At 47.9% G+C, this 13483-nt stretch overlaps 2 protein-coding genes across 3 annotated transcripts; one reads left to right on the top strand and one right to left on the bottom strand.

The window, feature by feature from the left end:
* The first annotated feature begins 349 nt into the window (after positions 1-349).
* On the top strand, positions 350-5165 carry tmem17 (transmembrane protein 17). 2 transcript variants are annotated; one of them, XM_058075458.2, is made up of 5 exons: positions 350-558; positions 757-860; positions 1455-1568; positions 1644-1787; positions 1862-5163. In XM_058075458.2, exons 1-5 carry the CDS (start codon positions 450-452, stop codon positions 1937-1939), a joined length of 549 nt encoding a protein of 182 aa, XP_057931441.2. In that variant the 5' UTR covers positions 350-449; the 3' UTR covers positions 1940-5163. The 2 variants fall into 2 exon arrangements, with proteins under 2 accessions (XP_057931441.2, XP_078643409.1); XM_078787283.1 differs by having other exon boundaries at positions 359-533; positions 761-860; positions 1862-5165.
* agbl2 (AGBL carboxypeptidase 2) lies at positions 3725-13172 on the bottom strand. The gene is made up of 19 exons (XM_058075430.2): positions 12979-13172; positions 11770-11840; positions 11529-11699; positions 11339-11468; positions 10882-11049; positions 10700-10807; positions 9587-9737; positions 9247-9496; positions 8637-9038; positions 7641-7783; positions 7341-7500; positions 7058-7184; positions 6892-6992; positions 5898-6004; positions 5100-5178; positions 4927-5034; positions 4754-4837; positions 4582-4680; positions 3725-3915 (listed from the first exon to the last, which is right to left on the bottom strand). Exons 4-19 carry the CDS (start codon positions 11448-11450, stop codon positions 3763-3765), a joined length of 2352 nt encoding a protein of 783 aa, XP_057931413.2. The 5' UTR covers positions 11451-11468; positions 11529-11699; positions 11770-11840; positions 12979-13172; the 3' UTR covers positions 3725-3762.
* Between the last annotated feature and the right edge of the window lie 311 nt (positions 13173-13483).

A 13483-nucleotide genomic window follows, 5' to 3' on the forward strand; every position in this document is an offset into this window, starting at 1 on the left:
CATTTTCAAGACTAAAAATGACTGAACTAAAATACAAATAATACAAATACACACTCAATGTATTTATATTTTATTTGTATTTATTTTCGGAAAGGGCATTGTCATGTAGTACCCCACATTAGTCACTACGTGTCAGTCATGTCACTTTTAGAAAACGGATCCTTGTTTATTGCAGTTTGAGGGAACTTATACCCAAATGTGTATAGTACAAAAGTACGTTTGTGAGAAAATACAAGAAACGTCTTTGTTAAAGATATATGTAAAATATGTCTATGAAGTAATTGTTACTACTATGTTGGCGATGCTATAGTCTACTATACTACTGACTATACTACAGTACTATGTTGACCCAAAGAACCGCGAGTTTCCTGGTTGCCATGGAGCTACGTGAGAGCAGGGACGAAGAGTTAGAGGAGGGCCTTTGTCCGCCTTACATGGCGGTTTAAGTGATGGACTTACCAGACACTCTCCGAAGACGCTTGGAAGACTTTTCTCGTAATGTCTTCGTGGAGCAGAGTCAGCCTCCGTCGAAGGCGCGAAGCACGTCCTCACCGCACGGTAGCGTCAGCAGCTAGCATGGCAGCTAGCATGGCAGCTAGCATGAAAGCTAGCATAGCAGCTAACATAGCAGCGAGCTAGCATGGCTGCCGTGCTACCCAATGGCGACTTTGTTTGGAGTGCTTCCTGTAGCTTTGTGTGTTTCAGAAAAGCCACAACGCACCTCAACAATTTGTGTCTGTTGTCTTTTTTTTCCAGACAGGCGGGTTCTGTCCAGCCTGCCCCTCCAGATGTCTCTGTTCTTTAACATGTGGTTCTTCCCCCTGTGGTGGATCAGTGAGACTGTCATGTTGCACCTCAAAGTAAGTTTCTTAATATAAAAAATATTAACTCTTATCATTAGTTTTCTAACATGGTTCCAAACCTTTCAAACCAACCGAAATATGTCCGAGCAGTGAACATGTTCACGTGTGGGCGGATCGATCCCAGTAGCGATATCGAATCGATACCAGCTCTTTTGTATTTTTCAACCCTCTTCTACATCTGTGTTTATGTTCACGTTGTTACATTGTGAATATTGCTATATTTGCTAGCGTATTGTTTGAACCATTATTGACTTTATTTTGCTAAAACTGGGGGTGTCCTAACTTTTTCCACAGAGAGCCACATACAGAAAAATTTGTCTTGCGGGGGACCACAAAAAAAACATTTCCATTTATTTAAAGCCAAACGTTTGGGTTAATCATTATTAGTATCATAATTTCATCTTTTTATTTCACATTTCATTTGATTTCTACAAGGTGCTACGGGCCAATAATAAGCGAGCCACGGGCTGTAAATCGCCCCCAGGCCGCACTTTGGACACCCCCTGGCTTTGTATGTGCTCCGGGGAGTAATGTAAGGATGTTGCTGACATTGTCACATGATGCCATCCATCTAACATCCAACCCTCCCAGTACTCTGCTTTGCCCGACTACTACAAGTTCATCCTGGTGACGGTCCTCATCCTGATGACCATGATCGAGGCCATTAGACTCTATCTTGGGTATGTGGGGAACCTGCAGGAGAAGGTATGACGTGATGTTGAATGAAGGCCCAGCCCAAGAGCGAGGCCCCGTTGACGCTGTTCCCGCGCTGTGTGGAAGGTGGCAGAGTTGGCGGGCTTTTGGCTGCTGAGCATCCTGCTGCAGCTGCCCCAAGTCCTCTTTCTGCTCTTCAACCAAGGCATCCTCGTCCAGCCGTTGGAAAGGGGCGTTCACGTCGTTCTCGCTCTTTTCGTCCTCACTCAGGTATGCCGCCGCTCATCACGTGGACGTCAGGGTTGCCGTTTTTCATTTCTTTTGTCTCTTTTCGCCCCTGCTAGGCCGTGGTGGGCTTCGTGGCTCTACGGGACTTGGTCAGACACACGGAGAGTCAGTTCCATCTCCGTCAGTTTGACTGAAGCATCGACTTCCTGTCACCGAGGGGGCGTCGCTCTGCCAAGACTCAAGGCCAGGGGGGTCCAAGGTGCAGGCTGGGGGCCATTTACGGCCCATTCTAAAAAGTATGCACCTCAAGTCGGCCTGTTTTTTGTTGTTCTTATACACAATCGGAAAGCGGCCTCGCATCCTTCCCTCGTGCAGAACGTGGTCCTCCCTGGAGGCCGCTGCCCCCCGCCCCTGTTGTTGTAGGCACAATGTGTCAATCACTGCTTCATGAAAACAGAAAAATATTTATTTTTGTATTCAGCATATTCCATATGAGATTGTATGATTGTTTTTGTACGCTTTGTACAAATAATTGAATCAATATGTATTGACACTGCAAGGTGATCATGTCCATCATGTCCATCTCCATTAGTTCGCCCAAACACAGATAGGCTGATAGGGATAGGCTCCAGCATACCCCGTGAGGATAAGCGGCATACAAGATGGAGGTCCATTATCCCAGGAAAACAAAGTACAGTTGGGATATTCTTCCGGCTGCCGTGTACTCTGAAAGGATACCTTCTTAGACATTCCCTTCTCGGGTGAAGAAGTCGGCGATCCTCCGCCTGAAAGCTCATGAATCATGCCACTCTGTGGACGAGGGGGACTTTGTCACGGGGGGTAAAACACTTTTTGTTCCTTTGTCTTCTCGGGTCGTGTCGCACAGACTGAGGAAAAATGAGAAAACATCCAAACGCTTGTTCTGTTATGATGACAGCCGAGCTAACACTGGCTAACGGAGTCAAACCCGAGCATTCACACCACGTCCACCGCGCCAACACGCCAACATGGCCACTCTTCATACTGTGGAGTGTGTTATTAGTTTGCTGTGTCGGGTATAACAAAGCCACCATGGAGATGTTTGGCGGAGACAAAGGAACTGACAGGAAGTGACAGACGGTACCTGGTTCCTCGCAGGTCCGTGCACCTCAGCACGGGCACTAAGACGTTGGGGTGGGGGGCAGATTTTCTCTGGGAGAGTTCCAAGATGACGTCTCCACGGTTCCGCTCTTGAAATGGAATATGTTTCAGCAATCCCACTAAGAAAAGAAAAGAGAAGTTCCACATAAAAAGTGACTTTTTAAAAATCTAATTATAACTTTTTAAGAATAACAACATCATAGTTTTTATCTCCTAATTGTCTGGAACGGAGTCCTGACCAACCTTCTGCCACGCCTCCTTCCTTCCTCTTTTCCCGCCATTTCTTGCTGGCGACGTCGGCATGTCCGCTGGGGAAGTCCTCGTGCACGTAGTAGCGGTTGGGCCCCAGGTAGGAGTGCGTCCCTTTGCACTCGGGGCAGCCAGGCAGGTGTTCAATGGTGATGTTGGACAGCAGGCGCCTGGTGGGGAGTCGACAGCCAAGATGAGGCCAAAGTGAATCCAAACGAGCTGAACCAACCCACCCCAAAGAACGTAAGCGTTACCTGTCGGCGTGGAAGGGTGATAGCCCTAAAAGCGTGACGACAGGGACAATTGAGCGAGTGGTGTGTTTGATTAGCACCAATGACAGCAAGTCTAGAAGCTGCAGTACTCACTGGATAAGCACGGCTGCTGCTGCTGCTGCTGCTGCTGCCGCTGCTGACTCTGCTGCCGGAAATGCAGCTGCTGCTGATGCTGGATTGGATGCATGAATTTGGGGGGGCGAGGAAGCACGGCGCTGAGGTGCAGCAGCTGGGATGAGTACCTCCACTGGGCCGTGTTTCTGTGCTGGCCTGTTGGACGCCAACATGACACGCTCCAGTTAGTCATTGCTAGCCCATACGGACCCCCCCCCCCCACACATCTGTACTGCTCAATTTCAGGTGGCGACCAAAGCCAACAAAAAGCGACAATCAAAGCAGCAGATAGAAAACTTGCAACCTCTGCGGGGTGAAAGAGTGACAATGGTGTTGATGTTTGGGCGCGCCCTCCGCATGTTTGCTGCCGGGCCGGAGTCTTCGCCACGATCATCCTAAAAGAAGGTCACACAGATATTAGGATTACACCAACAACACGGACATGCCAGACACTCCCATAAAGGATGTGTCCAGGCCTGGAAAGGCCCGTTCGTTTTGCTGCACAGCTTCTGATTGACAGCTCAAAGCTTCAGGATGACGGACGCCTCAGAGAGGTTTGACAAAGCCATAATCGATATCTTCATCAGAAAGGAAACAATAACCATCATAACCATCACAGATCAGTTCTTATCTTTTTTTGATGGAAATCAAGGGTGCGGCCCGCGCCACATCCTACCAGAATATAATATCATATCCTAAATATTATGAGGGAGAATCATTTGTGCTAGAGTCACAAAACAAAGTCAACATATTTGTGGCAAATATTCTGGAAATAAAGTTGTAATTCCAAGGAGAAAATGTACAAGATGGAGGTTGAAATAGTTGGAAAAAACAGCAGCAGCAAAAATGGAAAAAAGTCATCATTTTATGAGAATAAAGTCAACTTAATATGTTGAAACATAACAGTCGCATTGTCACGAGGAAAGGTGTAATACAGCTGGGATAGGCTCCAGCATGCCCCCACCCTCGTGAGGAAACTTCTAGAGTTAAAATATGATTTGTTTGAAGTCTAAGCGATGCGGAAGGCATCGTTTGGAGGCGACGGCGATGATCTGGATCACCTTGACGGGCTCACAGCCTTGCCACAGGGTCACATGACGGACGTCTCCATGGTTAGCATGCGCTGCGGGGATGACAATCTTCCTGACTGGAGTATTTACCTTGACCAACCAGGGTTACAATCAGCTCCGTCAAGACCTTCTGATCACCACCTTCTCCTCCATGACACCATACCTGCCATTTCCTCCGGTGTCTTCCCAGCAGGCCTTCCTTGCTGCTCCGCTTGCCTGCATCCTCCTCACGCTGAAGATCAGGCTCCTGCAGAGAGCCGGCAGTTCCTCAGAGACGTTATACGTGTGTACGTGTGCACGTGTGTACGTTGTACCGATACAACTTGACTCTCTTACTGCAAGCTGGGGGCTGCTCTCAGGCGGAACCGTTGGTTGGTGGATGGTGGACCTCAGCCTGTTCCTTCTTTTGTGACTCACTTTCTTTTTGTTCTTCACGGGGGGGTGCTTAGCAGGACACAAGCGGCGTGTGAGAAGATGAAATGGTTTTAGCAAACATGCGGTCAGCGTACCTCCTCGTGGTCGCTGGGTGCCTGCTGGAGCAAGTGAGCTGGAAGTCCATCAGAATCAGAACTATCAGAACCGCTGGTGCTGCAGAAGCAGAAAGGAAGCCCGCGTCCGTCAAGCTGCTGATCTGTGAGGTACCCGCGTCACTCCCACGTCACTCCCGCGTCACTCCCGCGTCACTCCCGTGGCAGTCCCACGTCACTCCCGTGGCAACTATTCTTTTTTTCTTAACTTCATTCACATAATATTTGGACTTTATTTTTAAATACAGTTACAACTTCTTGTTTTTTTGTCTGTTTCTCATAATATTAGGACTTATTAAAAATGTCTTTTTTCTTCCATATTTAAACTTTATGCAACTAAAATGATGCTATGTTTATGTTCTTTTTTGTAAAATGATTGCTGATTTGTCTTTTTTTATGTTTTTTGTTTCTTAAATGATAAATAATGGCGTTACTTATTAAATGATGAAATTCTATTTTTACAATGTGCCACAGGCCAATAGAAAAACAGCAGAGGGCCCCAAACGGCCCGGGGGCCGCAGGTTGAACACCCCTGCAGCGTGCGACCAACGTGACCAAGGTGGAGTTAAGACCCGAGACCATCTACCGTGCACGTGCAGTAGGAGCGATGCCAGTACACCACATAGTGGATCATGGACTGGATCATGGACTGGATCATGGATTGCAAAGCTGGTATCAGGACCAACGTAGTCTTATATTCCAATGGGGTTCATACAAATACAATATTAGGTCATATATCATTGTCATATGGTCATATATCATGGTAGGATTTGATCTCACCCAGATTCCAAATCGGAGACGGAGAAGTCCGTGTCTGATTCTTTGCCCAGACGTTCCTTGGCTTCCTTTCTCAGCAGAGCTGTGAGTTCAGTCAGGCAGTAGGTCATCTGAAAAGGTGGTAGGAATCTCCTGAATGACTTCATGAAGACAAGATTTAGTAGTAGTATTTAGTAGTATTTAGTCGTACTTCTGGGCCTCCATCCCCCCGTAGGAGCCTGGACTTGCAACGTTACTGTTTTTCATGGGGCTCGTGTACCCAACAAATATGAACCAGCACCTGGTTCATCAGAGGTCATCAGATGTTTCCTTGGTGAACTCCCACATACCACCATAAAAAAACACCTACTGCTTACTACTTACATATATGCTTATATTACCTATATAATACTTACTGTATCACAGGTAAAAACTATTTCTATCTGCGATTAAGTGCAATTAACTCTGAGTTAACTGTGTGAGTCATGGTGATGGCATTTCATAATCTGGTATTTAGGTAAGGATCTACCTGGGCTCAACAGTCCAGAAGAATGGAGATGGTGAAAAGGAGGTAGAAGAAGAAGTAGAAGAAGAAGAAGAAGAAGCGTGTGCAGGCAGGATGGAACGGGTGGAGAAACGTGTCAGGCGTGATGTGATAGAAGAGTTCAGCTAAACGGAAAGGAAAGGCATACAAAAGTGTGGTGAGAGCAGCCATGTTGTTCGGTCTCGAGAGGGGATGCAGAGGCCGGGAGTGACCAGGATGGATAGGATCAGGAAGGAGTGGGACATTACACGTTAGAGGCCTTGAGACCGAGATGGTTGGGCCATGTCCAGAGGAGAGATAGTCAATATGTTGGTAGAAGGTTGCTGCCAGGTAGGAGGTGTAGAGGAAGACCAAGGAGGAGGTTTATGGACGTAGTGAAGGAGGACATGGCTTGGATGGAGGAGATTGGTTTGCTGCGGGACCCCCGGAGGGAGAAGCCCAAAGAGGAAGAAGAGCAACCTTGATCATCATTACCTTACTGGGATCTGGATCACAGTAGTCCAGCAAGGTGTCGCAAACGTAGAAGCCCAGAGACTTCAGGTCTTGAGTGGTGAAGTGGGTTCCCTTACGGTCTCCTGATGAGATAACGGCAGGTCAAACACACACAGCAGAAGGTAGGAAGTAGAAAGCCAGCGCCCACCGAGCGTGGAGCCGCCAAAGGTGGCCTCCATGGTGTAGCTGTTCTTGATGCCGAGTCTCCACATGGCGATTCGACCCGTTCCCTCTTTGCTCTTCTGAACCTGGAATTTACAGCTCTTGAAGCAGAACTACAGCCAGGGAGGGATGCGGAGATGCGGGGATGCGGAGATGTGGAGATGTGGAGATGTGGAGATGCGGGGATGCGGAGATGTGGAGATGTGGAGATGCGGGTGGAATTAAGACAACGAGGGCCTTTGGTGGCTTTGAGGCTGAGGCTTTTTTACCTTGTCGCTGGCGTTCTTGCTCATCATCAGCGGGAAGACTCTCTCGTGGAGGCGGGACGAGGCGTCCTCCTGGTTGTTGCAGCCGTACATGAACACGTTGTTTTTACGGTTGTGGCCGTGAAAGTCGCAGTAGAGAACGACGTCTGTCTCGTTCATCAGTCTGAGGAACATGTTGGAGACGTTTAAGAGCTGGGATCCGCGTATGCAGGAAGTCCTGCATATAGATGTCTTGATCCGAATCCTAAATATAAAGGAGGATACCAAGACATGGACTTCCTGGCTAACAAGCCATGTCCTTACTTTTCCACCATGTTGCGGGTATGCCATATGCACGGGAAGGAATCCCTGAGCACGGACTTGTAGTTCCTGTTGAGGTCCCTGCCGGCCAGAGAGCAGCGGTAGTTGCCCACCACCACCCCGTCTGGGTTGAGCATCGGCACCACCTGCAGGAGCCAAGAGAGAATGATTGACAGGATCAGGGCTTCATCGTGGCTTCATCTCACATGACATCATTTATATCCAGATGGTCAGGCTGGAGGGAGGGATGTTATATATGCAGATCATGGATGGATGGATGGATGGATGGATGCATAGATGGATGGATGTTTGAGTAATGGATGGATGGATGGATAGATGGATGTTTGGATGGATAGATGGATGTTTGGGTGGGTGGATGATAGATGGATGGATGGATGGATAGATGGGTGTTTGGATGGATGGATGGATAGATGGATGTTTGGGTGGGTGGATGGATAGATGGATGTTTGGATGGATGGATGGATAGATGGATGTTTGGGTGGGTGGATGGATAGATGGATGGATGGATGGATGGATGGATGGATGGATGGATAGATGGATGTTTGGGTGGGTGGATGGATAGATGGATGTTTGGATGGATGGTAAATGGGTGGCTGGGTGGATGGTAAATGGGTGGCTGGGTGGATGGATGATGGATGGATGCTGGGATGGATGGTTGGATGGATGGGTGGATAGATGAATGATGGATGGATGGATGACTGGTTGAATGGGTGGATGGATGGATAGATGGATGTTTGGTTGGATGCTGGACAGATGGATGTTTGGATGGATGGTAAATGGGTGGAGGGTTGGATGGGTGGAAGGATGGATGGATGATGGATGGATGGTTGAATGGGTGGATGGGTGGATGGTTGGTTGAATGGGTGGATGGATGGATGGTTGATTGGATGCTGGACAGATGGATGGCTGGATGGATGGATGGATGGATGGTTTGGTCTTTTCTGTCCATACTCTTTCAACGATCCGGAGCTTTCTGACCTTAAAAACAAAAGTGTCCCGCAGAAGCTGAGCATCATCCGAGTCCCCGAGTAGAAAGTCGAGGAAGCCCTCCATCATCCAGGAGCTGTTGGTTTCTCCAGGGTGGACTCGGGCCGTCACCACGACGGCCTTCTTGTTGCCGTTGTCCTTCACCTTGCCGCCGGTCCGTGAGGTGACGGTCAGCACGTAGACCACGTTCCCAGCAAGACTGTGGCACAGCACCCGTACTTTGCAGTAGGAGGCCACAGTGGGCTTGGAGGAGATGTGCCTGAGGTAGCACTGGAGGTGGGAGTAGGTGTAGGGGTAGCAGTGCGCCACGTAGCAGGTGTCGGCTTCGTACGGGAACTGGAGGGTCCACGTCAGGGAGTACAGGCTCTCAGACTCGTTGTTGGCCTTCCTGTTCTGAAGAGACACAGATGGCAACACCTCACCACTTGATTATTCCACACGGAATATCAGGATGGGAACATCCCTACTTTATTCCCATGATCTTTTCAACGTATTCACTATTTGTTTCTCCTGTAATACTTTGGCTTTGTTCTTCATTCTTCTATTTTTGCTGTTGTTTTTGTTCAAGTGTATTTCAAGACCGGACGGAGGAGCCCCCTACCTGGCTGCGGTAGTACGCGATATTGGAGCCGGCGCGTTGCCAGCCCACAGAGCTCTCGTCGGCAGATCTCTCGGAGTACAGCAGCGGCCTCATGCCCTGGGAATAAAGGCTGCGGCGCTTGGTGAAGTTGACGATGGTGAAGCGGTAGGTGACCCCGGGCTTCATGTTCCTCACTCGGAAGTAAAACCACTGCGTGTGCTTGCTGGTGTACAGGTCGGTGCGCAGGGTGAGCTCGTAGTTGAAGGGGCCGCTGAGCAGGAGACGACACAGCACAGCAGGAGGTTGGGCTGCAGGGTGGGGCAGAGGCAAAGTTGCCCCAACGCCTTCCGGACATACTCACATTTGCACAGCCTTCTGAAGGTTCCCGCTCTCAAATCGGGACTCGAACTCAAGAGAGCGTTGTTTTTGACTGCTGTCACTGAAAGAGGCTCTTCTCTCCGACACCCTGGACCCTCCGGCACGAGAACACGTGAAGTAGGAACACTTGTTGCCTGAAAGGAAAAGGTGGGAAGGAAAGGACATGGCCGCTGCATAAAGATAACCAATGTACATGACATGCGTCACGGCAGCATGAATATCTTTGCTTATAGGGGAATATGGAGGGAATGTAATATATTAGGAATATATAGGTTTCACTGTTGAAAGTCTATGCTACTAAAATTATATATTTTTTTCTCGTGATATTACAAATTTAATACTTTTTTGCTCATCGGATTACAACATTTTTCTCTTAATATTTTAACTTTATTGTCATAAAAATGTTCATTTAAAGGGGACTATGATGCTTTTTCCACCATTGTGTAGGTCAGGGGTGTCCAAAGTCCGGCCTGGGTGCCATTTGCGGCACTTGGCTGTTGTTTGGGCGCCCGTGGCACATTCTAAAAATAGAATTTAACTAGAGAACTAAACAAAATTAGCAATAATTAGAAAATCTGCAGTATAAAGTCAAAATAACACAGCCACGCCCATATAAAGAAGTCCGCCCCTCTGTGACATCACAAAGGATCAGTTTTACCCCACCTTTTCAAACCAAGCGTTTTGAGCCATCCCAACTTCATTCAGGGCTCCGCCCCAAACGCCCCACCCTCATGATGTGGAACTTTGGTGTGGTTGAACACAGAATGCAACATTCTAACCACATTTATGGCTCAGAAAGGTGGAAAAAGCATCATAGTCCCCTTTAAATGGACATTTTGATGACAATAAAGTTAAAATATTAAGAGAAAATGAAAAATATATATATAATTTTAGTAGCATAGACTTTCAACAGTGAAACCTATATATTCCTAATATATTATATTCCCTCCATATTCCCCTATAAGCAAAGATATTGATATATGGCAAATGAAAAAAGGGAAAAAGTAGAAAGAGCAAAGCTCCCACTAAGTAGATATAAGTATATATATTATAGAGTAATATACAGTAGTATATACGTAGTATAGTGGTAAGTTACCATTGTCTATAGAGTAGACCACCTGTCGGCCCTCCTCCCCAGAAAGAAAGGGGATCCTCTCGTGGCCCTTGGGGTAGTAGAAAGGTTCGGGATGAGGAGGTTCCCACTCTACGAGGCAGGTCAGACATGAACATCCCCAGCGTTCCCATGGACTGGGTGGGTCTGAGTGACGGCTGCGTTACCGATGTGATGGACCGCATTGCTGATGACCTCGCACTCTACGGGCCAGCGGGGGCAGGAGACGGACGGGAACTGGACCAGATCCAGCGGCGCTCTAAGACTCAACACCGGGCGTCCTTCATCGAAGTTGATGCGTAGCTGCCTGGTTCGCAGGGCCTGGCTTATGGACACTTGGGAGGCACCCAGATGATCACTCAACTGCTTTTCCACGGAACGTACAGTAGCTCTACATTTTTCATGAAGGCAAGTGTGCTCATTCCGGGCTGAGCTGTACGGTGCACATTTAATATTTAATGCTTCTACACCTTTGGGGCAGATCACATATTTTTAAACCGCTGGTCTCATCAATCAGCTAGCAAACTTAGGACGGATTCTAACACGGTCGCGCTCACAGAGTAAGCTTTAGGGCTCTTTACCAAGTAGTACTACATACAGTACACATGCACGGAAACAGCTTACACTGCCTTTTCACCGTCACGTCCTCGTTGTCCTCCTCTCTGTTGGAGTCTTTGCTGTCAGATTTTCCCAACTGGTAGGTATTCCACCAATTCCTGATGATGGGACCGGCCATGGCTGATGGACTTCCTGCCTGGATGCCAAAATGTACGTCACAGTGAATGGCTTCCATCGTCAATACGGGATTACTTACTAAGCCTTGAAGCAGTCTGCCCCGATGTCATCGCTGTGCTGCCTCGTATCCAGGGGTTGCTATGATATGCTCTGATGCATGAAGCGGCATTCCGGTCCTCAAGTCATTTTCTTCTTGCGGTCCGGTTCTGCACAATGTAGCCGCAATTGTCCGTCTTCTGTTCCTGCGACTCTGAGCGGAGTACATTCATTCATTTTCTACCGCTTAGCCTGTTCGGGATCACGGGTGAGCCGGAGCCTACCCCAGCTGACTATGGGCGACAGGCGTGGTCCACCAGGGACTGGTCGCCTGCCAATCACCGGGTTTCTTGGACTACAAAAGATAAAACACAAGAAGCAGCTGGGGGGGGGGGGGGGGGCACTTGAAAAGAATATTGGCTCAGCTGTTTGGCATTGAAGGCGTTTGAATGGTTGCAAGTGCGATGACGTTGCGATGGCGGTTACATACACAGGCAGTGATGCACAACGATGTCACGCGTTACATTTGGCGAGCTCAAAGAACCCGCTGAAGCGTCCAATCAGAACGCTCTGATGTCATTCCCTGTACCGCTTCGACTCCACGGCCAAACCTTCACTCCTGCCCCCTGCCCCCCTCCCCTCTTCCGCAGGCTGCTGATGATGTCACCAGCACCTGTTTTACGGCACGGGTGACCAAAGGGCGGCCCGGGGGCCACGCAGCAGTTTGTTTATTGGCCCGTAGCACATTCTAAAAATACAATTTCAAAATAAAAACTAAAAAAAAAATTCTGAAAATTCAAAACAGAAGATTTCAACAGTAATTTTGCAGGAAAAAAGTCAAAATATGAAAAGAACAAAGCTGGGAATCTAACCAGAAAAAGTCTTCCTTTTACAATAGCGTTGAAATATTATGAGGACAAATAACATCATTTTAGTAGCACAATATTGAAGTAAAAGTTATTTTTTGAAGTCGTAAACATAAATTATGAAAAACGAACAAAGGTAATTTCTGGAAAATTAGGTTCAGAGTTGATAGTAACAACGGGTATTTTCACTTGCACCACAAAGCTAAGATGCATTCTTGATGTTGTTGAAATATATAATAGAACTTCATCTAGCTGTACAAGCTGCACACTGACTACTCTAAAGTATATCCCAGTTCCATTCCCATTGTATTGTTCCTTGGTCCCAAACAGTAGTCATGACAGCGTCTTGAAATGGTTACTTGATGGGATACATAGGGTGTAACGATTGGACCTTTTCATTAGGGACCTTTTCATGTTCCTAATGTTGTGGCCGGCGAACGTCAGTCCAAATAACTCACATATGAAGTGATTACGAATGATTGCAATGCAACATTTCGACACGAACGTTATCAAAAGTTACTTCATGTCATTTTTAGTTCAAAAAATGCACATTTGGCAACTCTTTTCGGTTCTAATTAGCTGGGTTTCGTAGCATAGCTATCGTGTCCCATAAGGAGAAACACTTACCTGACGTTGCTCAACACGGATTTCAATGACGACGCTTTGCACGTAATTGGCGTAATTGGAAACTACTGCACAGCTTCACTAATTCAGTCTTGATGAAAAAGATGTTGCTAAGCAACCGATGGTCCCAACAAACACCACCAGACTGGCGCTTATTCGCTGTAGCTAGCGGCTACCATGCTAGCGGCTACCATGGAAGCGGCAACCATGCTAGCGGCTACCACGCTAGCGGCTGCCATGCTAGCGTCAACCATGCTAGCGGCTACCATGTAAGCGGCAACCATGCTAGCGGCTACCATGGAAGCGGCAACCATGCTAGCGGCTACCATGCTAGCGGCTACCACGCTAGCGGCTACCATGTAAGCGGCAACCATGCTAGCGGCTACCATGCTAGCGTCAACCATGTAAGCGGCAACCATGCTAGCGTCAACCATGCTAGCGGCTACCATGTAAGCGGCAACCATGCTAGCGTCAACCATGCTAGCGGCTACCATGCTAGCGTCAACCA

The sequence above is a fragment of the Doryrhamphus excisus genome, linkage group LG1 (assembly GCF_037039965.1).
Source record: "Doryrhamphus excisus strain RoL-2023G ecotype Guam linkage group LG1, RoL_Dexc_Guam_v1.1, whole genome shotgun sequence".
NCBI lineage: Eukaryota > Metazoa > Chordata > Actinopteri > Syngnathiformes > Syngnathidae > Doryrhamphus > Doryrhamphus excisus.